We start from the raw sequence: 25,319 nt of genomic DNA on the forward strand, positions 1-25,319 counted from the left end.
AGCCCTGTGATTTTCTCCTTTCTCGGACCCGATGACAGACATGCTCATGTGTGGTGTGTAGTCTCTTTATGCAGAAAGTCCTCCCTTTCTAAGCTGGAAATACTGTTTTCAAAAATATTGCAGCAAAAGGTGCTTATTTGTCTCATTGTCATCTTTTTTGCTTAGTTTTTTCTTTTATGTAGCCATGTGACTGTTCTGCATTGTGCAAATCTATAAATATTGATGGTATTATTTAACCAATCTTAGAAACAATTTATTTTATAATGCATGAGCAGTAAATCTCATAAAGAGTCAATGATTTGCAAAGGAAGTTATATCTGCAGATAGAGGGGATATGAGGAATATAAGCCTATTTGCTGATGCTGTTAGGAGGAGGTAACACTGCCTCTCTGTAGCCCTAAATACGCTGTATCTGCCGAGGGAAACCTGATGCATAGAAAGCAGATAAGAATCTAGTTCCTGTGCTGATTGGGGAATCAGAGATCTGAACTCTCTTTAACAGGTTCTACATGTGACAGCGGGCAAGTTAAATAACTTTGTTTTCCCTCTGCAAAAATGGGGATTCTTAATTTACAAAGGGTCAGAGTAGCTTAGATCATTAATGTTTGTAAATCACCTGGAGTTAGAAGATCTGTGGCCGAGCCATCCACTATAGATTAATATAAACAGAGAATAACAGCACAGCGCCTGCTGTGGTTGCTGTTTAGTGTTACAGGTGTGAACCCCACTGAGGGAACAGGTCTGTGTTGGAGCTACCGGTGTCTCATAACACAAGGTATTGTCATGGTGATGCTATATGTCAGCTGAATTGACTTTTCAAGGCAAGTTTCAAGCAAATGAGCCCTTGTTTTTCCATGCCATTCAATGCTGTTGCAATCTTACAGGCTTCCAGAGTGTTTAATTCCCTTTGCTTTCACTAGGAGACCTGTTTTGCAAGGCTGCATGGTGTAGTTTCTCATTAGCCTCTGTTTTAATTCTCATTGCTCCAAAATGAAGAAGAGACTGTTCTCTGACTCTGGAGTTGGAAAACCTAGATTGGGTGGACAGCATGACAAACTAGGTTACCTTCCTTATCTCAAAATCCATTATAATAGCTTGTTCTGGAAAGAATACAGTAAAATTTATGGGTAGATTTTCTCATCTCTGATAGCTTCCTTGACAGCTGTGTCCTGGTTCTCATCCTGAAACAGCATCCTTGAGTTCTGCATGACTGTGAAAGGCAGGAGCAATGTTCTGGTCTGGTCCCCAACATGGTGGTATTGCCAGACCTTCTGTACTCTGACTGTCCTTAGACTTCTGACATTGATCACACCATGCTAAAATTGAAGGGTTACTGGGTTTGGATGCCTCATGGGCTCAGAGCCTTAAAATTATCACTTCCAAGCATTTAGATGAGTCCCCATGAGGTGGTGTTCTCTCACACTGAGCTGTGGTGGCCTCCAGATCACCATCTCCTTCCATGCTCTCAGTAACAGTCGAGAGTTTTTAATTTCAACTGGTACTGGCATCACCAGAAACAAAGTGCTCAGCGCTCCAGCAAGAATCAGCGGAGCCCTTGCTTTTTAATTTCTTGGCTTTTTGGGTTTTGTGGTGGTTTTGTTTTTGTTTTGAAAAGACCTGCATATCCATTGGCATGATGATCACCTTGTCCCTTACAGGCTGTCTGCTGTCTTCCGCCCCTGAACATTTGTACTTTTTCCTCCCCTGCTCAGTCCTGTCTTGCAGGTGGTTTGGGTCCCCAAGGGCAGCTGCTATTCCAGTTCTGTAGCAGCCACTCCTACCTGGAGCAGGTAGACAGACTTCTTTTTTCCGTCCAGTCTTTTCATACTGATCCAGTAAATTATTGGCAGTGGTACAAGTGGCTGCAAGGTAGAACAAAGCAGAATTCTCTATCGCTTAGCTGCCCAGACACTTTTATTTCTGTCTTGTACTATCTTGCTTGGCTGTATAGTCCAGTCGGTTCTTACTCTGTGTTCCTAGCAGCGTGTGGATTTGTGTGTTGTAATCCAGCTCCTTAAAACAGCAATTTGCATATCTTTAGGTCCCACTCTTTCTGAAATGTGTACTTTTTGAAATGTTGGTTTTCAAACCTGTCTCTTGAAACCCATTAGCTGTGTGGCACCATTGTATCACACTACTCAGACATTTCAACAGCAGATTTTAGACTAGTTTAGATTTCCAAATGACTGGAGAGAGATGCTTTGCTTTTCTTTGCCTTCCTTTTGACACTGCTCCAAGTTCCTGTTGTACCTCAATTTCGACATCTATTTCAATTCCTCAAAGACATTTTATGATCTTGCAGAAACAGCAAGTCCCAGGGTAGAACCTTGCCGTAGAGCTTTTACAGCAACTCAGGCTTAACTCCAGGGTTTTGCTGTTCCCATGGTGTTGCTGACTTTCCTTCTTCTGAGGCACGGATATTGCCCAACGCTGAGATGGATTCAGACTTGCTTCCAATTCAAGAGCACATATGGGAGGCTCGCCCACCATTTCAGAGAGAAACACAGATAATGAAGATGGACACAGATACGGACTTTGCAAATAGCCATGGAAGGAGTTTATAACCTGCTTAAATCTTGCTGTGAGAGCTGCTGGTGTGACCACACTGAAACTACTTAACATATTTGGGAATCAGAATTTGTGAACTGATCACGTAAACAGAAGTCCTGAGGGAGACATCACTTCTATCAGCTCATCACAGATGAGCCGCTGGACACCAAATGGAGATGGTGACATATTATACAACACAGCTGGATTCAGAAGAGGATATATCTCTAGAGCTGAAATCTCAGTGTAAAATGAGGCTTCAGAAAGTGCGTGAGGAGTCAAACCCGTGACCAGTTCAGGAGTTATTGATCTGTTCTGGAGGCTGCCCTATTTGCAGGGAGCATCTCTCGAGTCTCTCCAGCAGCAATGCCACTTATCCTTGTGCACCCTTTGCAGCGGTTGAACTCATTTTTATAAATCCCCATTAGCAGCTGAAGGACGGGCTTTTTTTAATGTCCATATCTTTTGTCCTACTTTTTGATCTTCCTCTTGTTCCTCTTTTTCTTTCACCAGTATCCACATATTAAGCACATGTTTCATGGCTGAGACACATTCAGCAATTCAAAAGTGGTGCACCCTGAAGTTCGTAGCATTTCAGTGATTTATTTATAGGACTTGCGCTGAATTCCTGCAGAACAAGGCAAGCTTTACTTGCTGCGTGCAACAATTCATATGTGTGTGCGGGTAGGCAATTTATATAACCTGAAGGCAAGCAGTTGCCTGCTTGCAGTGCTATACGAAGAGGCAGGGCATAGCGATGCTGCATTCAGAAGTGTGATTGCATCTTTTCCAAGCTCTGTTTAATCTCTCCAGCTGCAGAACCCCAGCAACAGCAGCCACAAAGCTGTAAAGGGATGGATTTCTGAGCAGGTCCTGAGAGCCCACCTGGGGCTACGTGACATGTGGCTTCTCCTCCCGTCAGCACTTGGATTCGTTGGATCTGTGTTTCTTAGCTCAGCCGTTGTCATCTCCAGTGAGAGCCAAGTTCAAGGCAGACCAGTGGGCAGTGGGAAAATGGAAAGAGGAGATTTCCTAGCTGACCAGCTGGGCCACAATGACTGGCTCAGACACCACCACAGAGGAAGCAGATCCAGTCACAAAAAGAGGGGGTAGGGAGGGAGAATGTGTGGGAAACACCGACAATTTTAGAAACAAATAGAGGAAACTTTCTGTAGCTTAATGCGTAAGACTTGCTAAATAAAGCAAAAACTATTCCTGGCAGTGACATGATGGTCTGAGGGGTTTAGGAGATCTGAGCTGGTGTGTGGGAAAGACACTTGTGGGGGTCACATCAGAGCCATAGATGCCAGTCTTGGGGGTCCCCCTCCCACCCCAAACTGCACCTGTGCCAGCAACAGGGACTGGGGCAGCGACTGTGACTGTCAGAGCCCATCAAAGCTTGACGTGAACACCACAAACCAACATCCATCTGGATGTTTCCTTGGAGAAAAGTGTACTGTGTATTTCTTGCTGGCTTTGCTTCATTAATGAATTGTAGCCTCATTAATGAATTGTAGCCTATTCAACATAACAAAAACTGAACATAAGGCAATTAATAGGGGAATCTGCAATTACCAGAAGCCAAATCTCCATAGCTGTTATCTCCAAGTGCTAATAGGGATTCCAGGAGTATTGTTTTCTCTCTAGATGCCACAAAAATAAATGGGTTGGCTGGGAAAAAGCAACCTTTGGGGGAGATCAAAGGAGTTTTGCTTGCCTTGTTACTGCTGGGGAATGGGAGAGCTGTTTTTTACAAGTCTGGTTATTTAAGTAGCTCTTCATAATACACAAAGGAAGAGGGCAACGTGCATGGAAGATTTTCTGTCCTTGTTTTTTCATCCTGTTGAACCTGCATTTCTTTGCTGAATTGTTAAAAAAGGAAAAGGCTCATGGTTGAAATATGAGTAAAAAGCTTTTTGATGGAGGCATGTTCCTCCTGAAGCCATGTCACTGTTGCTCCATTGGACTCAGTTTGATGAACATTTAATGACGAGGTCAGGTTAAATTAGTTTCTCTTCTTGAGAGAAGATCATTTCCAGTTCTTCAACCGCTATAACTGTTTGTAGAACCGTTTGGTGAACTGCACTGCGGAACCAATTTGGATTAAAAATAAGCAAAACAAGCCCCTCTACCCCTGCCTCCCTCCAACAAAAGATTCTTTGCCCCATCTCAGTTTCCCACCCTGAATCCCTGCTTGGCTCCGCTATGTTAACACGTAACTTGATTTCTAGTGATGAACATGACGGTGTTTTGGGGACTTGTGGCCATCTTGCCTTTTCTAGCTGGCTTTTTGGAACAGAATTATTTAAGTATATGTCCTGGTTTCAGCTGGGATAGAGCTAGTTATCTTCCTAGTGGCTGCTATTGCGCTGGGGTTTGGATTTAGAATAAGAGTAATATTGACAATACACTGCTGTTTTAGCTGTTACTGGGCAGTCGAGGACTTTGCAGCTCCTCATACTGGCCTGGCAATGAGAAGGTGGAGGGGGCACAGCCGGGACGACTGATCCCAACTGGCCAAAGGGATATTTCACACCATATGATGTCATGCTTGGTATATAAACTGGGGGGAAGCTGGCTGGGAAATGTGGCTGCTTGGGGATGGACTGGGCATCGGTCAGCAGGTACTGGGCAGTTGCATTGTACATCACTTGTTTTCTATGTGCTATTATTATTATTTCTTCATTCGCTATCCTATTAAACTGTATTTCTCTCAAGTCATGAGGTTTTTTTTCAATTCTTTCCCCCGTCCCACTGAGCGGGGGAGGTGAGTGAGTGGCTGCGTGGTGCTTGTTTGCCGGCTGGGGTTAAATCACTACAGTCTGGAAGCCCAGGGCTGTCTCTTCCTCTTGGCTTCTCATGTTCTTCTGTTACCGGATGTGTCAGCCTTTTCTTTAGCTGTTCTGTAGATCATAAACAGTTTACACTAATGAAGTTGCAGGCCAGGTCTCTAGAGCTCTGATAAAAATCTATCATTTTCTGATATTCAGGATAAACCACAACAGTAAGCAGGAGTGTATTCTGTACAAAAGAATCCTTTGTGTAGAGTTGAGACAAATAAGCAACAAAGAAAAGTTTGTGACAGGTTATTTTTCCCTTGAATGTCAAGTGAATAAATCTTCTCCTTTTTTCTGTGTTTTGTTACAACAGATTTGCATTTTTATCGGAGAAACTCTTCTGTTTTCAAACTGGGCCATCACAGCAGACATACTAATGGTGAGTGTACTTTGGAACAGCATCTTTCTCTTCTGGTGGCCAGTTTGCCAGCTTGCAAGAACAACCTGAAATTCACAATTTATTCCAAATACCTCCCACCTTCAGCCTCTCCTTTTTTTTTTCTTTTTCTTCTTTTTTTCTTTTTTTTCTCTTTTTCTTTTTTTTCTTTTTTTCTTTTTTTTCTTTTTTTTCCTTTTTTAACTTGCTGAAAAGCAAAGTGAGAGAGAGAAAGAAAAAAAGATTATTCTTGTCCTTTCTTCTGAGCACCAGGGAGGGGAGATGTCCAGAAGGAACACTATTACTGAACTCCTAAACTTTCCCAAATTTTAATTATTTGCGCAAACCCCCTATGCAAAGAAATCAGCCAGCATTTCCTACTAGTCAGCACATTAGTGGATTTTGTTATCAATAACTTGGCCTTGTTCTGCAGTAGGAAATCCTTCCCTCCCTCCCTCCGCTGACCACAAAGGAGCCACCTCCCTCTCCCTGTGGCTGAGCTCCAGCAAACCTCCCATTCAACACATGCACAATAGAAAACCACCTCTGCGAGAGGAGAGAGGAAAAGAAAGTATAAAGAATTTTTGGACTGCGTCCACCTCGTCCAAGAGGAAACTGTCAGCGACTTTTCACCTTGTGTCCTTCATTTTCCATTCTTTCTCCATCATAGAGCTCTTTAAGTCTTTCAAATGGGCAAGCTGACCCCAGCAGCCGGATTTTCCTATGAAATAGTGTGGACATTTGTTAGAGAACCTTGCATATTTTGTAATGCTTCCATCAGAGATGTATGGAGCCTATCAAACATACCCCATGTTGTAATCCTATTGTGAGGGAGGTTACTTGTTGCTTATTGTGTGAAAAAGAAATAAACTAGGGCACAGAACCATTACAGGACTTGCCCGAGGTCTTTTGGCAGCTTGTTGACAGAACTAAAAATATAATCAGTCTGGCATCAATAAAAAACTCCCTTGACTTGTATTTGTTGCTTGTGCAAACACCAACGAGAAAACAATCATGCTCGGTATTCCTAGATGTAAAGATAATGGTGCTGATATATTGATTCAGCAAAGAACTTGAAGCTTCTGCTTAGGTTCTGTTTATGATTTAAGCTCAAGATTGTGTTTATACCGGGTGTTTCAAAAAGGTGAACCCACTTTCAAAGCAGTATATTTCATGATGGCAACATGCTACAATTGCACAAAAATTTATGAATGGTTTAATGAGTTATCCAGTTTTAGTAACCTTTTTATAACTCATTTGAAACTCTATGCCCTGCCCTTTCCCATGGTAAGAGTTTCATTCACGGGTGGTTTGTGGTTGTAGAGATACAGTGATTCGGTCTATCCCTTTGGAACACCCTCTATTTTACAGTAGCTCTGTAGTTGCCGTATAACTGTGCTGCTTAATGAACTTTCAATCTTTAACTCATTTGTGCAGAGAACGCTTTGGGAGGTGGGGTTGTTAATTCTACTTCTCTCAGATGTGAATAAAGCACAGAGAAGCAAAAATTATCAGTGTCCTTCAGTAGCATTAGATAGCTTTTAATTGCCGAGGTTCATTCCTTGTAGCAGTTTAGCGTCAGGTGGTGAAGCTCTGCAGGGGCCCAACGGGTGGTTGCTCTGAACTTACACGGGGTTTGCAGCTTGTGCCGAGTTCAGGGTGGCCCTTCGTTAAGTGGTATCTCAACACTTAGGCAGATGTGCAGTCTACAGACAGCTGTGTTGAGGAAGAAATTATGGCACAGTATTTGTAGTTGCTCATTGCTGCCTCTTGCCAGAGAGGTTCTTGTCCATCCTGCCTTTGGCTGTGGTGTTCCCAGGTGCGCTCCCAGCTCTCTCCGGTCAGAATTAGCTGATGTGCTTAATTAAATTCAAGATCCTCCAGAATATCTGGCCAGAGGGAGAGCTGAAAATAGACACGCGTTGTCTCAAGACATTTTTCTACCAACTACTTTGTTGTATCAGGTATACTGAGGTATCATTGTCCCATTTTAATTTCTGAGATTTTTTTGGTATTGATTTCAATATGACTTCATTATCGTGTAGCTTTTGAATAGCTTTTATAGGGTTTGCCATCTGTCTTCCCAGCATCCTATATTCAGTTGCATTTTGTAGGGGTGCATTTGCGGTTATTTATGTTGCTTCAGTGCAAAAGAACTCAATAAGAAATATCTTGAAGTAGTTGGAAATAATTTCTTAGTTCCAATTTCCAAAACACAGGATAGAAACTAAAACCATGTTAAAAACTGGATTTTGCTAATTCGTGCCAACTCTTAAGCTAGCTGTTCTCTTGTCTGTTTAGACTAAAGAACTGAGTGTCGTATATAATGCTCAGCTTAATGTGTTATCAGCACGAGTGGACCTGTAAGTGCTGTACAAATAGATGTAAACATCCACGTAGATCAATGCAAACCCGTATGACACAAGGGGCTTGACAGGATGTTGAGTCAGACAGTAGGTGAGAGCCCGGGCTCTAACCATGTTTGACAGACAGCTTTAGAAGAAGTCCTCGCCAGAGAAAGGTGTGGATGTGCTTTAGTGAGATGCGCTTTAAATGTTTGGCAAATTAGTTTCTACTGATTACTATTTATTTGGTGTAATCAGAAGTGTGTCTGTTCTTGCCTGGGGCTGGTAAGGAGTTTAAAAGCATTATTAGTGTAAGCATAACAACACTTCCATCGTATACATAAATATTACCCTATTTTCATGGATAAAAAGCTCTCCATACTGGCTGAACTTTGTTCCCACTGCTTTCATTATACCAGAAGTGAGGCTTTATGGAAACTGCATCCCAAATGATTTATCGTAGCTCTCCCAAGATTTACAGATCTCATGACTGCTTAAAAACCCTATCTGGCAAGTTGGTGAGCATCTTCAGAGGTTTTGCAAGTTTAATTTCCTTAGAAAAACAAGGATATTTGCTTATTATCTTCACAGTTAATCGTTGGCTCTTCATAGCCTCGTGCTTCCATTGCATCTACTTTTCTTGCCAGTGTAGTGGTCGGTGTGCAGCTCCTCAAATTGTCTGCAGTAAAAGGTGCTGAGTGCTGGGTTTGATAAACTGTCAGTGCTGCAGAACGTACTGCGCTGCCTGAGATTGTAAAAGGCCGATATTTGTTCCAAATTTGTTCCAAACAGACCTTATTCTCCTGAGCGCAACTCTCCAAGTCTCCTCCCAGGCACATGCTCGGGTGGTACTTAGGGAAAGGGGAGTCGGTTCTCATGGAGCACGCTAATTATGAAACAGATTTTGTCAGCCATCTCTGCAAATTGGCCTCAAAATTACCAGAACCCCAAAGCAGCATTAAAACTGCCTTGTAACAGCAATAATGAATGAGCTTCGGTGCAGCAGGCAAGCGCGTAACATTTGATGTGCTGAGTACTTGGGACTTTGTGGAATCTGGTCCTAATAGTGGGTTTTTCAAAGCATCTCTCAAAAATAAAGTTGATGGACAGAGCCTTGGTGGCATTTCTGTGTAAAAGCCAATAGGTGATTTAAAGGGCTTCAGCTATTGCAATCGCAATCTCTTCAGATCTTTGCCGAGAAAAGCCTCCTCCAGTTTATGCAAAGTCTCTTTTTTCTTGTAAAACATTAGTTCTTTTTAAATAGTCATGAGCTGCCATGGAGATGCTGCCTTACTGTTTTGCCGTAGAGTCACAGTCTTCCTTTAGGCTTGACACAGGCAGAGGTTGGTGCTCAGCTGTGCTGTAGCCATGGAGGAATGTTGCTTTTGCTCTGATTACCTTCCCTATAAATAAAAAAATGTATTTATCTAATATACAATAGTGCCCCATTTTTACGCCAAGGGGTGTCTCTGCGGTTCTTGGGGGTGCCGATGGCGGCAGGTGGATGCGTGCTACTCCGTGCTGTGATCTAGAGACCAGCTCAGCCTCCTTTTACTTCACTTAAAAGTGCTTTTCAGAGAGCATCTGCCCAGCTCAAGCGAAGAGTCTCTCTGGGACTGGTTTCTCTGGATCGTAGCCTTTGTCTTTTCTGAGCAATAGTTACAACAGGGACACCTGGACTATTTCCAGGCTTTGTCAGTGGCTGGAATGGGGTCAGCATGTGTTTTCTTTGCTTTTGGTGCTGAAAGAGGCCAAGATGCGTTGTCCTGAAGATTCCTGTCTGACCCAGAAAGAGCAGCAAAGTGTTTTAGAAATCAGGGTTTTCTATCAAAGATTAGACGTAAACCTCAGAACTTACCTTTTTGGCCTTTTTCTGGGAGAAGGGTTTCCTGGTTATTTTATTTTGGATCAACTCTGCTGGTTTCACTGCAGGAAGGGGATGTCACCAGCAAACCACGGCCTTTCTGAGCCGCTATTTAAAGAGCAGAGGTTTGCCGGAGCTGCTTGCTCAGCCTCCCTGCCCGTCCTCCCTCCCAACCTGCAGTTGGGGATGAGCCAGGACCGCGCTGCTGCGGCTCTCCCATCTCCACTTTCCATGGGATGTTCAAACCAGGCCACGTATGGTTTGAATTTAGGTCTATTTTGGTACCAAAATGCCCATTTAGAGCTGTAATTTTCTGCTGTCTTCCTAGAAAAGTAGATAATGTGTGCTACCAACTACTTCCTCTGCATCAGAACAAAATGTTTTTTAAGCAGAGTATTTTTTTCGGTGTTTTGGAGATGCCGGTTGAAGCCTTTCTTTCTTCCCGATATCTTTTTGGAGGAGGAGGAAAAATCTCATGTTCGTTTACTTGCCGCATGTTGGGGTTTTGGTTTGGGGGGCAGGTGGTTGCCACTTGAATTCCAGAATACATTTAATAAGTTTTGGCTCTTCATAATGCTAAACTTCTTCAGCTAAGCAAACTGAAATCTTGCTGGAAATCATATTGCTACTTGCAAAACTACATGTATGCATAGTACAAGTATACATGCAATTTATGTATAATGTGTGTGTATTCATGTGTATAAATACCTATATGCACACACATATATGATGCAGATGTCAGTCAAACTTCTTTCTCCAACTGGCACGAATTCACTGCCACTCCCTGAACACTGCAACTTTTGAATAAATTTCCCATTTCCTTTGTCATTTTGCTGAGAAAATGGATAGGATATAGAGCCAGGCAGGCTTTCCTCTCCAGATTTATTGACATAAACTTTATAGAAAGAAAAATATTCAAAGTTCAAAATTCCCTGTTTCACAGATCTGCACAGTTCTGGAGTCTTGAATTGAATAGAATTTCACTTTGTCTTCCCAGCTGCCCTTTTCTCAAACAGCTCTTGCAGAATGTTTCTCCATTGCACCTGTGTGAACTGGGGCCAGGTGGGAAGAAGAACAATCCTTTTTTTTTTTTTTCCTTCTGTCTAATCTACCCAGGCTGCACCCGTTGCCCTGCATCTTTGGTGAATGGTAATGAATTGCGGGGCTGTCCTGTTTCACAGTGTCACCTTCAGTACATTTCCGTGTCTCTAATATTAAAGTCTAGACTTTTATTTTCCTCTTGGGATTTCTGTGAGCCTTCAGGTCTGTTTTGAGCTCCTGGATGCCAAAGGACGGTGTCTGACACCCGTAGCCAGGTGGCTGCTGAGGATCTGATCATCTTCTGTTGCACAACAGCAGTTGAACAGGGGACCCATTTAATGTGTGCTGTCAAAGTGCATTAGCAGCGTGCATTTGCAGCTTTGTAAACCAGTAATGAAAGAACGGGCAGGTCAGTCCGAAAGCACACGGTAAAACCCTAAGGAAAAGCATTTAATCTAATTTTACCCATCGTTCCTAATTGTCTCTGCGTGGAACAAAATGCTCTTTCTAAATAGGCATCGGTTCTCTTCCAGTGTGGATTTTCTCACTGATGTTTCTTTTCTGTCCCTTTTTTATGGCAAACTTTTTCCATTGCAGACAGGGCAACTCGCCTTCCCTAAGAGGAAGCGTTAAAAGCACCAAAACGGCGCTTCAGGTCAGGTGCTGTCCCCCCCAGACACGTCACTGTTGAGCAATGATTTCTCCTCCCTCAGTCAGCTGAGGTACATCCATCTCTGTGTATGTCTAGCTGGGGATGTGCCAGTCCTGAAATGTCACATTTAATTAATAAATGACTTCAGGAAAGGATTGCAAGAACGGGTTGAAGTCTGGGAAGGCATGCCTTGTAAAGAAAGACTAAAGGCAGCCCAGAGAGAAAGTGGAGAAGTAAAAGGTATCATGGTGTACAAACAGCTAAACAAGAGAGTAATTTCTAGCAGGGCAGATGCTTTTCAGAGCAACAGGAAAAGGCAGAACAAGGTTCAGTGCTTAGAAATGGAAAAAACGCTCACTTGGATTTAGAGACCCATTGAATTCTTCATTGCTTACAGCCTTACATCAAGACAGGATCAATTTCTAAACTAGGACATATGGACTTGATGCAGATGCTCTTAGCCAGCTTCTTTCACAAGTTTTATGCAGGAGATACTTCTTTTGGCTCCTAAATTTGTGTTGTAAAATTAAGGTCATTCCATAGGATAAGAGTTTGTTTGGTCTTTTTTTTTTAAATTTTCATCCCCTTCCATGGTTAAGGCTCTATTTTCTGTGAGCTCTGGTCCCTTAATGTGAAAATAACTTGTGGTTGTGTCTGCCACCAGCTTTGTCCTGACCTGGGTATTAGCTGAGCGATACAAGACAGCAGGACAGGTTCTTACTTCGGTTCCCTTACGTAATATTTTTTTTCTCTCCTTTGCAGTACGTGGTCATTCCAACACGCCGTGCAACCGCAGTGGCCTTGCAGAGTTTCACGTCACATCTCCTGGGAGATGCTGGCAGTCCGTACCTGATTGGATTTGTAAGTGCTCACAGCAAGTTTTGGCAGGGTTACCTGCCCATGTTGGGTTTTGTTTACTAACTGCTTATCTAAAACGCCAAGCTGAACCATGCTGGGGAAGGAAGGCTTGTATTTGTTTTGCAAAATGGGAAGCAGTGCAGTGAAATGCAACCTTTTTACATGTTTATGTTGTCTGTGCGCTACAGTTCAACCTTGGAAGGACCACTTGGGCACAAAAAGTGAGCTGCTAAATCCTGTTAGCCTGGGCCATTTGTAAAGCTTACAGACAGCTCTGTAAAGGGGCAGTAGTTGTTCTGTGGTGTGGACACAGATCCATTAGAAATTAGATGGGAACAGAGTTGTGTGTGTGTGTTTAACTGTGAATTTGGTCTCATAAGCCAAATATCTCTTTATGGGTAGCAGCATGCAGCTGTTCTGACCCGCTGATACTTTGAACCTGCTTTGTATGATGGTGCAAAATCCATGGCAGGATGGGTGTGTATGTTTTGGGAGTTTTATTAGTATTCCTTTCTGGTGTGTATATTTTGGTTTTTTAGTAGTATTCCTTTCTATTACTGCTGCAGTTGTTGGCCTTGGTCTGACTGGACATGTCCCTCATTATGCCACCAGTATCCTAGTGCAGAGCAAAACAACAGATCCTCCTCCAAAACCTGGCAATCAGATAACGTTCACAGCTGAAAATAGAAGTCCTGGGAAGTATAATGAGGAAAAGAAATCTAGATGTACTTGGATAATTACTTTCCCTTGCACCCTTCTGTGGAGTTTGATGTGTTGAGTTTCACAGAACGCAGATCATTTATAAAATACAGCAGCTTCCACATAAAGCCCCGAGCGGCACTGCTCTTGTTGTGTTGAAGGTGCTCCAGTTTTCCATTGATGCAAGTGGGATCTTCACTAGTCCCATCACCTGAGAGACAGAACTTTGTTGTGCTCTTCCAGCTCAGTACTGCTGTGTGACACAGCCGCTGGCTGCTGTGGACCTTAGATTTTTTGAAAAACATTATTTCTCATCTGTTCGTCCCATAGACACTGGTGTGTGCCTATACATATTTATTTATATTTAATTTTTAGATATATATTTATATATACATAAATTTTTACTCTTGAATGCCAGCTCCCAAAACTGATACAGTTGCTCTGAAGGTCTCTGAAGCAGACATGAAGAGACAGATACAGAGAAGGCTGAACGGACCGAAGAAATGAGAAATACCTCGGCAGAATAAATTTGTGCAGTTTAGTTTACTCTTCATTTACTTTCTGGGCATCTGGGGAGAAATGATCTTATTTTAGAAATTATTTGAAGGCAGTGAGAACAAAGGAATCACTGGCAGCAACTGTGCAGGGCAGGCGGCATGGGGAATGCTGGAAGGAGGGCAGGGTCTGGGATGCAGGTGATTCTACTGCACGTTCTGTCTTTTCCTTACGTAAGAGGGATGTCTGGGAGGAACAGCAAGGACTCTGAAGGATTGCAATTAATCTTGAAAGTTGCCTAGGGCTCTTTAGTGTCACGGATTAAAAAAAAGGACTTTGGTTGTAGAAAATAATGTGCCTTGCCCTTCTGGTGTTGAGAGATCAAGCAAGTTGCAAGTTATTAATATCTAAAGATGCCAGGCTGAAGTAGCTGCCTTAGGCTTTCTTTAGACTGGGAAAATATTAATTAGGATTTTGAATTATTCTTTTCTAATGCTGTGGTTGTCGGGCAGTTCTCATTTGGGAGGAGGCTGCCCAAGTACACGGCTCCGTGGCAGGAGAGGAGAGAGGTGCTCACGGAAACCACCAGCATCCTTTTCTGCAGCCTCTGGACCAGCTTGGCTGACTCATGCACCCTGTGCTGCAGGGACTGAAAGGGCAACTGCAGCTTTTGCATAACACAGAAAAACAAATGCTATTTAAAGTGAAAGGCCAAACAGACAACTTCTGCAGCAGAGCTAAGAAAAGCAGCCAACTTCATTGTTAAAATCTGCAGGAGTTTGTCGTTGGCATTGTCCAGCTGCGTTGTAGGATGGAGACCTTCATGTGGGATAGGCTACAGAAGGCTTTGGTGGTGACGGGGAGTTTCAAGGCAACCTGCTCCTTTTGGCTTTAAGGGAAATTCGGGAAGCCAGTTCACATGGTCCTTCTGGGAATCCCCAGCCTGAGGACATCAACTCACACTGCTGTGTGAGCAGTGTTTTGATCCAAATATGGCTGGAATCTTACATGGTTTTGGTGAGTTCATAGTGAGATTCCCTCTAGCAGTGCTTTTAATAAAGAATCAGATACATGTGTCCTTGTAGGGCGAAGCTGTCACAGGCAGTTGTCTCTGTTTGCTGGCTACCAATAAATGTTGTATTGATCTTATAATCCTCATGTGGAACGTAGAAGGTACTTAACAGCTGCAGCCTTGCGTACGATCGCTCCCTCGCTCTGTCAGTGCCGTAAGAGTTGAAGGTCACACTCAGATTTTTCTGTGATCTCCTCCAGTTCCAAATCTTGCAATGCAGTTCCTTAAAATCACCCAAAGCACCAAACGTATGTTAGTGTTTAAAAGCTAAGCAGTTATTTTTCATGTCTCTTTAAATATTGATAACTTTTATTATGGTTAAAAGGCTTAAGATTGACTTACAAAGAAGTTATGCAAATGCAGTTTTAGGGTGGCAGCTGTAATTTGAGTAAGGTTTTACTACCTGCCAAGCACCGAGATCAATTACTATAAATCAGTGCTGCCTATTCATTCACAAATAAGAACGGGCATTGCTGCAGTACTTCATTAGACGAGGCAGTTTTTATTCCTAGATAACTGTAACTTTTTCAGAACCTTTGTGATAACCTGCAGATTTTATATAATTCCTCTTCAACAACTTGGAATATAACTCCATGCTTTATTCTTGAGGTAGTCAGTAAGAAATCTCACCTGCTAAGTGCATTACACCCAAATATCTCTAGTCCTTTTCCATCTTTGAAAGGTCTCACTATGCAGAAATACCCCGAATCCCACCACTCTTGTTGATTATCAGGTAAGGGTTTTCTAACTGCTCTTCCCATGCCCTAATATCTGGACAGGATTTCAAGCTCCGAAGAGCTGGTTGGAGGCAGCCAGCAGCAGAATATGAAATAGAGTTCATCCTGCTCAGGCTGCATCATAGCTCCAGCTCTTTCTATTATTCATTCTGGTTATATCTTTGTTGCCCTTTAAAATTAAGTAGTTGTAAGATGTGCCAGTGACCCTGTACTTACATGTTCATCTGCGCACATGTGTGCATGAGCCTGCCTTCCCTACTCAGGGTTTACTTTATTCCTTCACACAAACAGCGGTCTTCCTCCACTTGCTGAAGTACGCTTTTGCTTCAGGCAGTCATTTCTTTTTGTTCTGAGGCTGTGCCTCTGTACTTTTTCTTTCCTTCCTCCAAGTCTGCCATTTGCTTCCCACTTGAGCACAGCCGTGCTTTCCTCTTCCATCCTTGCCTTGGTTCCAGCCCTGCCTGTGATGAGAAACATGCACCTACGGCAGGTTTGCTCGCTCTACACGTGCCGGGGAAATTGCCGTTGTGGGAACACGCTGTCCTCGCTGCTCTGGGCTCTCCTCTTACCCTCCTGCTTTGTTAAATTCTTCCATGTGCAATCATCCATCGGGTCTAGGGATTGAAACCTGTCTGTATCTGCTTGTCACCTGGCAACGTCAATGGTGTGAAGCGCCAGAGATGAGCTCTGCTCCACCAGCACCTTTGGATGGGCTAAAAGCTGCTCCCTGTGCTCTGATGGTGCTGGTACCCACCTGTCCTGACCTCCTTGGCTGCTGCATCTTCAGTTGTACCTGAGGGACACAACCTCCAGCGTTACTCAAATTGCTGGGTCTCTAGTGGGCTCCTCTTGGCAGAGCCCACGACCCAAACGCGTGTGGGTTTGCAGCGCCCAGGCGTGCTGGTTCTCCTGGCAGCAGCGACCACAAGTGTCTGAACAGGGATTTTCCTTTCAAACCATCTCCTTTCAAAAAAGAGGTCTGAGCATTAGTGACTTTGTAATTAACTGCACGCGAACCTCAGCCGTTCTGTTTTGAATGGGGTTTGTGCAATTCCTAATATTACCTAGAAAAATTTTATTAATAAGCCTGTCACCCTTCACTTTTCTCCCTTCCCCAACTTTCTTATGTAAGTAGGTTGGTAAACTAGATCTAATGAGCTACTTAAATAGCAAGAATGCTAATGACCTTCCTTTAGCAAGTATTTAGCAGAACAGTGTTAATTACCACTGGTGCAGAGTATCAGGGAAGGCAGATCAGCATTTGATTAGGGGCAACTCAAGGAAAATTGTAGTAAATGCAGCAATTAAGATACTTCTAAAATGAAAGTTATAATTGGAGGTGTAGATTCCACAACCTTCTTGTCCCAGTTTGAGACAACCTTTTTGTTGATTTGGTTTCAGAGATGTACAAAGTAGTTTTATATGTAAAGACATGCCTGCCCGAGAAAGCAGAATTCATGTATTATGGTTTAAAATTCTTATTTTATGGTTTAAAATTATATGACTACTTCAGATCTGTGGACATGCTTACTCTGGAGTAACATGGAGTGCATGAGGCCTTTGCAGCATGTTACGTGTTCCAATATTTATAGTATCTATGAGTGTGTATAGGCAGCATCTTCCATCACCTGATGGAGACAGTAGATGAAATGCGATCCGCAGTTCTGTATTTTCTTGTTCTTTCTTTACCAAGTGCCAGCTGCTGGTGTTCCGTAGCCCGAAGGGAATCGCTGCTCCTGTCGAGATCTTCCCCACGTTCATGCTTGCAGGTGGCTCGGGTTGTGGTGGGTAACATGGGACTTGCCCTTGCAGTCCAACATCTCACGTACGTGTGTCAGGGAAATACTGTGAGGAAGGGACCCTTCCCCAGCCCCTCATCCTTATTATCTGTTTCTTCAAGCAGTGACTTTGAGGATTTCTCTGGTCCTGGCTGAGCTCAGTAATTAAAAGCCTTTTTCGTAGTGCATAGAAAGGCCAAATCTTTGACATGGCTGTCAGCTGCAAAAAGAAAGGGGAGAATTAAGCACCTGCAGACCAAACACATAGGATTTATCTCGCCATTGCGACGAGCTAACAAGCTTCTCGCTTCTGATGACTCAGCAACAGACAAGATTTAAATCTGCCCTGAAAAAACAGATGACTTCCCATCTATAAAATGCTCTTTGCCAAAGGTTCACAGCCTTTTCTGGTTTGTTTTTTTTTCTTTTTCCAGAGCTGCTGTGCACCTGTCATTTCCAATGGCTTTGGTTAGAAGTGCAGGTTCTCAGTCCTTTTGATAAACGGACATTAAAAGTATGTAAAAGTATCTCGTTAAAGAAAGCCCAGAAATCCAGAGCTGATTGTTTCACTCAAGTATTTCAAGCTCCATCCCATCTGCTGTGTCACTCCTTCTCTGCACTAAAAATCTCATTAAATAAATGGCTGTTTGGCCCTTTTTTTTCCCCTCTAACATCCAAACATGCCAACGATAAAATTGAAAAAACTTTTAGAATATAATTTATTTACCTTTCTGTGGCTTTCAGAATGAATATAGTAAATTAGCTGGCTTTACTTCCTTGTTTTATAATGTGTTTCTCATGCCATTTAGCACAGTATAAATGTTTGTGCTCCCCCACAGGTCCAGCAAATTGTTTACTTTTACTTTATAGAATCTCGTATTTTTGGTTTCTAGTCTTCATTTGCATGGATATTAGATTTAAAAAATAAAAACTCGGAGAAATCTTTCACGAGCATCTCTGAATTCCAAGTGGGTGAACCCAAACCACTGTGGGCTTACAGGGCGTGCTGTGTCAGGGAAGTGTACTGAAGAGAGGAGCCAGGGAGAGCCTTGTATCACATTGCTAATAATGAAAATGAGATATTTGTGCCAGATACTGCAGTGGAAATATCCTTGTATGTAGCAAGATTTGTGCCCAAGAGGCAACGTCAGAAAGTTAGAAGAATCAAGCAATCGCAGAGGAATTGAGATGTGCAGACTCAGCAATTAGACAAGGTAGATGAAATGATGGTTTCAAAGGTGTTGATACCATTACATTGTCTAATTAGTAAATCATTTTAATTTAACCGCTCATGCTGTTCAGGACAAACGGGAACACAGAAGCAAGCCATCTTTCTAGGGCTTCAGCCCTAGAACTTTAATTGCATCAGTAGCCTGTCCAGTGTTCATAAAACACAGCACTTGCTTCCCAAGAAAGGTAAAGAAGTTTCCATTTTTTCCTTCATTGTCTCGTGCACTCAGATTGAGACACACTCACCGATCGGGGGGTTTGGGATCATGCCCACCACAGCTCTGCTGTTTTTTCTCCAGCAAGTGGGAGTTTTCTGTCGCTGGACTCCATCCTGTTGGCTGCCACCCACTGAACACACACCATTTGTATTCTGTTGGGAAAATGCCACGAGCTGAAGTTTATTTAGCAGAGTCATTCCTCTTGGTCTGAGCTCTGTGTCACACAGCGAGGGAAGAGAAGACGTGAACTTTCATAGGGTGTTACCAAAGACTTTTGAATAGACTGCAAAGCAGCAGAAGCATGTCCGTATTGATTTTCCACCTCTGAGTTTTGGGTAAATGTTTTGAAGCTTTTTGCCACCTACCAACGGGCAGAACAAAGAATGGAATCCCACAGAACTGGCTCTGACTCTGCACACAACCCCCACTTTTTGTTACTCAGAGAGAAGACATCAAATATGATGTGAGATTGGGTCTTGCCAAATCACAGTTAGAGAAGTTGGGTTGCTATCATTGCAAGGAGTCTGGAAAGCCAAAAATTGGCAACACAGAGCAGACCGTTTGGCAAACAGCATGTTGTTCTTGGAGCACCAGCCTGTAATTATGTCCTGTGTCCTCCAGAGGAGATGCCAAAGTTCCAGTCTTAGCAGGTGGCTTGTAACTGCATGGAACAAAACAACAGGGAATAGTGACTGTTAACAGCAAAAACATATGTGGGCTCTGATAAAGTTCTGGAGTTAAGAGGTGCAGGCATGGGTGAGGAGCTTGTAGGAAACCTAGATAAAGCCCACTGGCTTGGTGGGAAGAGTTATACCATGGATGGGAGGAAACACTGCTTTTTCGAACGTGCACTTACAGAATATATTGGGTTAAAAACGAGGAAGATGGATAGGATATTCAATATTAACGATTTGTTGGTATTAAAGGTCAACACGATGCCTTAGAAGGAAAGGTGTGGGCAAACTGCGCTGGGAGTTTCATTTGTTGGAGACTTTACATTTTCAAAGCAGGTTTTAGCTTAGAATTTCGTGTCATCCGTAAGACAGAGCAATGGGGAGTGTATGCCTGACTTCTAATCCTCTGCTGCTGATTTATGATGTCAATTTGCCGAGTGATTTATTGTCTGGTCCTTTAGGAGGATAATTGTATCCATTCCCAAAATGAAAAGTGGTTTAGAATTTCTAAATTTCTAGTTTAGAATAGCCTCAATTTTGGCTGTTGCACACAGAGGGGCTGATTCAATGCCAAGTTTTGGGTTATAATGAAGAGTAAGGGGAATGTTGGGACTTAAGTTGTCCAGATACAAGAGGGAATAAACTACCAGCCCATGTCCCTGTCTTCTGGGTGCAGTGCATGTTCTGTTTAATTTCCTGCGGGTGCATTCTCTTCGCATTCAAGTCTCATTGCTATTTTGTTAATTAGTCTTTCAGACTAATAGCCACTGTTATTTGCCTTTCAGTCTAAAAATTTTTTTAACCATCCGTTCTCACATGAGACTTGTTCATAATGCTCTTGTTTTTCCTTGTGTATGTTGTACACTGTGAATTAAGTTCTCTTTGAGAGAACAGGAACACTTCCTTAGCTCCATCCCAAGCACTGACATTTTCTCCTTCTCCTTTCTAGAGCAGGGTATGAAACAGAGAAGTCTAAAAACCTTGAATTCTTTCTGTAGATAACACTCTTTCAGTGTTTATTGATTTCTCTCTACTTGAGAATGCTCCATCCTGAAAACCAGTCCTCTGCTCCATGGTGTGCAGAATGGTTTTATCTCCAGCATCAGGCTGGTTGCTTCTCCTTTCCCTCGCTGTGGCTGGAGCCGGGCTGAGCAGTCAGAAGGACATGAAAGCACCGATGCCACCAAAGCTCCCGTATCTCCCTCTGCACACTCTGAGACTTGTTCATTTGAGTCCCCACGAGTGTCACCCTTGTGTGCCCGTCTGTTGTGCTTGGCCGCTGCTGGGACATCCCTTCACACACCTTCACCTTCCAGTTTGCCCTGGTTGTTTGCAGGGCTGTGAACTGGTGATCTCTCCTGTCTGTGACATGCCCTCACTTGATTTTCAAATGTTTTTAGCCTTGCATGTTGGATTTTACCTGTAGTTTATGTATGACAGCACCTTTTTCATTAGATGTAATGTAGCAGTTCAGAAGTTCCTGGACAAACTTTGCCTATTTCTGGAACTGATTTGCGTGTGTGCACAGCAGTAGGATTTTATGCTGCAAATTCTCTGCAGTCTTTTGGTATAAACTAGTATTTCTGCCTCAACAAAAGGTCACAGGTTAAAAACAGAGCTGGACATTTAAATACCCAATGCCTTGAGACTCACCCATACTACTGCTACCGCTCTGTTGGAGTTGTGGAGTGTAAAGTTGTTTGCTGGACAGTAAATATTACAATGTGATTGTTTTAGCTACAGTCGTTAAATATTACTGAGGTTGAGGAAAAGCTTTTCTTAATGAACTAAATCCTGCCATTTCATGTCACTGCTCCTTCCTGTAAACACAAACTAGTGTTCTCTTTCATATAATTACGCTTTTTGGCTGATGGAAGATGCGGGTTGCCTTAGCCCATAAACTCAGCGGTGTGTGGTTCTTCGGTGTGAGTCACGACTTGCACACAATTACCTGCAAAGTGCAACAAGTTTAGGAGCTTAGAGGAGGGAATGGGGTCTGTGCCTCAGACATGATGATATAAAACCCATGTTGAAGTTCTGTTTCTGAAAACCAGATGAGATCTCAGTTTCGTCGTTGTTTGAAAGACATTTTCCCCCTTCCCACTCAATACACAGAAACGGAATTTAGTGCTTCCTTTTGCTGCAAGGCAGGTAAGGTGTAGGAGCAAACAGGACTTGATAGAAATTGCAGAAGATTGCTTGCTCCCTCACCCATCAAGCAGTGCTGGGGTGGCCCTGTCAGCGCACCAGGAGCCTCGGTTGGTGCAGCCAGGTTGAGCACCCACGGATTCAGTCACTGAAGCAGCTGGGGAGAAGATGGAGCGAACTGTGGGGAGAATAATAGACCAGGCCAGAGGAGCCTGGGAGGCAGAGGAGAAGCCCTGCCAGGCTGCTCACAGCATTAGTCGCCCAGAATCCGGAGTGGCATGTGGAATGCTGAAGTGCGGAGGGGACATTCAGCCTTTCCCGAACACACTGTTCCATTTTAAACCTCACGCACATGTTCAGTGGGCGGTTGTTTAGGAAATCGTGTTGCCTCGCCGTTGTCATGTCCCTTTTTCATCTAATTGACGAATTTTTTTTTGCTCTTCTCTCCTAGATCTCAGACCTGATACGACAAAGCACAAAGGAGTCCCCAGTCTGGGAGTTCCTCAGCTTGGGGTACGCACTCATGCTCTGCCCGTTTGTCGTTGTCCTAGGAGGGATGTTTTTCCTGGCCACAGCCCTCTTCTTCCTAAGTGACCGAGCCAAAGCTGAACAACAGTGAGTAACCTGGCAATTGCAAATGGGGAGGTACCGGAGCCTGTTTTCTCTCTCGAACGTTATGCTTGTACTCTTGCCCTGGCCTTGGTCCTTCAGGTAAAGGATGTCGCGTTGTGCGTTAAGAACCTCAGCTCAGCAGAGTGCATGAGGCTGCACGAAGCACAGGGGCTTGGGTCATGCTGGCTGGGCATCCTTTACACGCTTCTGCTCTGGTGGATCTCAGGTGTTGGCCATACGGCCCGGAGGGGAGCACAGTAGTTGAGATCGCAGGCCCCTCTTACCCTTGCGTGAGCATGTCACAGCCCAGGCCATCGTGGTGAGGGGTTGCTGCGTGCTGGAGCCGTGGACTGCTAGGTGGAGAGCGAGAGGTACTTTACGGAGCTTGGTGGTCAACTTTGAGCCCACAGTCCCATCTCAGGCCCCTGTGCCCCGCTCGCTACTTCCAGTACACAGGAACATCAGGCAAGAAGGAAGCAAGCTGAGTACGTGGGGACATCCGCGCTCAAGGGTCACCGTGTTGAAGATGGTCTTTCCCAGTCCCTTATTGCAGCTTGTAAAAAAAAAGCTACTGTTTTTCAGTAATGAAACCGATTCGGACCACCTCACGGTTGGCAACTACAGTAATTCGGAAGACGCTTCCACATGACATACAAACTTCTGGGGTTAGTCTCTTTTTCGTAATTGTCAAAAAATAAGAGTGTCTCTGTATAATGTCATGCTGAATATGTTGGTAGGTGACTAGTCTGGTGCTGACTATAAGTTGACTTTGCCTTCCTCCCACTGGGAGAACAGGAGACATGCAGACGCAGTGCAGATGTTAACAGCCTGGTGTAGTTCTGCAGACAAAGGGAGCGGAGTTTACCTTGCTGAACCTTGAGAAGAGCCCTGGCATGTCCCTGTCGCTAGGCATAGTACAACTAGAAGGAAAATAAGGTGTTTGGAGGTTGACTTAAGTGTGTGAACAGTCTGGATGATACTTTCTGACTCACGCTATTGTATCAGATGGATACAAGAGATTTGGAAGCTGTGCCACAGACGGTGCTGTGACCCTGTAAGAGCAGTTCCACCTTCCTTTTACTAGCACGCATAAATACCAGAGAAAGGAAAGGTTTTCTGCCTCCTGGTGCCTTTAAAGATATACATTGCCCCTGTAATGAGATGTTTAAACGTGGTGGAAAAAACCCATGTATCTCATAAGGGAAGTTAATTCCTGTACAGTTGAACTTTAGAGATGTGACATGACTGAAGTGTTTGTTAGCTGCATATAAGGCCTTTACAGTACAATAACTGGAATTGGAGATTAGATGTTAGGAAGAACTTCCTAAGAGAAAAAAAGAGGTAAATGCTACAGCAGATTATTTGGAGAAGGTATGAAATCTGTCCTGTGTTTCTGAAGGCCACCCTGGCTCAGTCTTGGGGCAGCAAGATGGGAGCTGCTCTCCTGCTGCCTCCCAACCCCATTTCTGTAATCGTGTGCATAAACCGTACATGCAAATCCAAGTAGTGAACACCTGGGGACACGGCAAGATGACCAGAAATTTCTGGGTGCTCAGGGTGGCTTTTTTGCTGCAAGGAGCCAGAAGTTCTTTGTAGTGCTAGGGTAGTGATACAGTGCAGCAGATGAAATCCCCCGTGTAGCCAAAGCAAGATCCTTCACTCTGGGGCTCCACCTGTTTCTAGGAAAACTACACTGTGTTTGTTTTCAGAGGGGAGCGGGCTCATTCTGCTTACGGCTTTGGTGGGGATGCGTCCCTTTGCACCACGTGCATGGCAGCGACTCCGGTGAGGAAGAAGCATTTCATTGTTCGGGTACTGATGAATTCTGGGTCACTCCCATCTTTGTCAGCATTTCTAACCCCACCTGGACCTTCCCGCTGGGCAATGCCCTGTGAATCCCAGCCGGTCCCACAGCCCCAGGGCCGTTCTGAAGGCAGAGGCTTGGTGAGGAGGCACAGCAGGGCAGCGCTGGTCGCTCACTGCAGGATTCCACTTGGCTACCAGCACTGCTGGGTTTTACAGGAGTGTTCTCCAGTGCCCCAAAACACCAGCCTTGCAGCAGCGTTACTGTGGGAGGGAGATCACATCCACAGCTCTGCTTTCTCCTGCCTAAAAGTGTTTCTTTCTCTCTGTGGCTGTCTAGCCTGAGTAGATTTGGTTGTATTCTGTTCATGTCCAAAGCAGACCAGCTCCCAGCCAGTCACTAGTCTACTTTTTGAAGAAGCATAGTCAGGTTTCAGACCTGGTTTTGTTGCACTCTCTCTTTCAGCATCCTTCCCTTTCCTGGTCTGTCTGATTCACATTTGTGTATGAATTTTATATTATCCAGCCACGGATCTTTTGTGTTGTGAACTGCCTCAGACACAGAGGGAGAACAGTTGTCATAAATAATGGTTAACAAAATAATTTCAAGTGACTCCTACTGCACTGGTTCTGGGATATGCCCGCTCCCATCTTAAAAATACATCGTACAGTCAGATTCCTGGAGAGCGCAGCTTAATTCAGGTTTGACATGTTGCTGAACAAGATCTTGAATAAGGTGGGCAACTGTAGGGTAAGGCTCCTCTCCTGCCCTGTGTCACCTGGGTCCCGTCTGCCGGTGCCGACAGGGTCACTGGTCTCCTCAGAGTAATTTATGGGGAGGATTTGTTTGTTCTTAGCTGCATGCGCGCCTGTGAGCAAAAAGACAACGGAGTATTTTGCTATTAGCAGCTTCAAACTCCACGCTGGACTCCAAATCTGACGTCCAGCTCCCATCTGCGCTTGGCATCACGCACCGTTTGCCTGGCCAGCTTGCTGTCCTCTCCTACCTATTGCTTGAATTTCTTCTTCGAGACGCCTGATTTTCCCTCTGCAGTCAGTCACGCTGCTCAGACAACAGGACTTGGAAATGCGCTTTGCCAAAAGAAATCAATTAACCTGCGGGAATCACAAACGCGGGTGTCACACGCCAGAGATTAAACCCATTCATCACCAGTAAGGTCAGGGCTCAAAGGGCAGATGTCACAGACCTCCTGAATGAACTAATGTGGAAGCAAAGAGCTGTAACGCCGCTCTCTGCAGCTCTGCCTGTGCAAATTAAGCTTTCCCTGCTTTAATATCCATGCTTCTGTGAAAAGAAGTGAAGGGTTTTATT

The 25,319-nt window shown here is 43.9% G+C and overlaps 1 protein-coding gene across 1 annotated transcript in view; it reads left to right on the forward strand.

Moving 5' to 3' along the window:
- The window catches only part of LOC135995784 (sphingosine-1-phosphate transporter SPNS2-like), a 124,905-nt gene that overhangs the window by 84,608 nt on the left and 14,978 nt on the right, over window positions 1-25,319 (forward strand). The window contains exons 9-11 of the mRNA XM_065647318.1: window positions 5,698-5,763; window positions 12,425-12,523; window positions 22,023-22,186. Of these exons, the coding sequence (XP_065503390.1) occupies window positions 5,698-5,763; window positions 12,425-12,523; window positions 22,023-22,186 (329 nt within the window). The remainder of the gene's footprint in view (window positions 1-5,697; window positions 5,764-12,424; window positions 12,524-22,022; window positions 22,187-25,319) is intronic.

Source organism: Caloenas nicobarica, chromosome 17, assembly GCF_036013445.1.
Source record: "Caloenas nicobarica isolate bCalNic1 chromosome 17, bCalNic1.hap1, whole genome shotgun sequence".
NCBI lineage: Eukaryota > Metazoa > Chordata > Aves > Columbiformes > Columbidae > Caloenas > Caloenas nicobarica.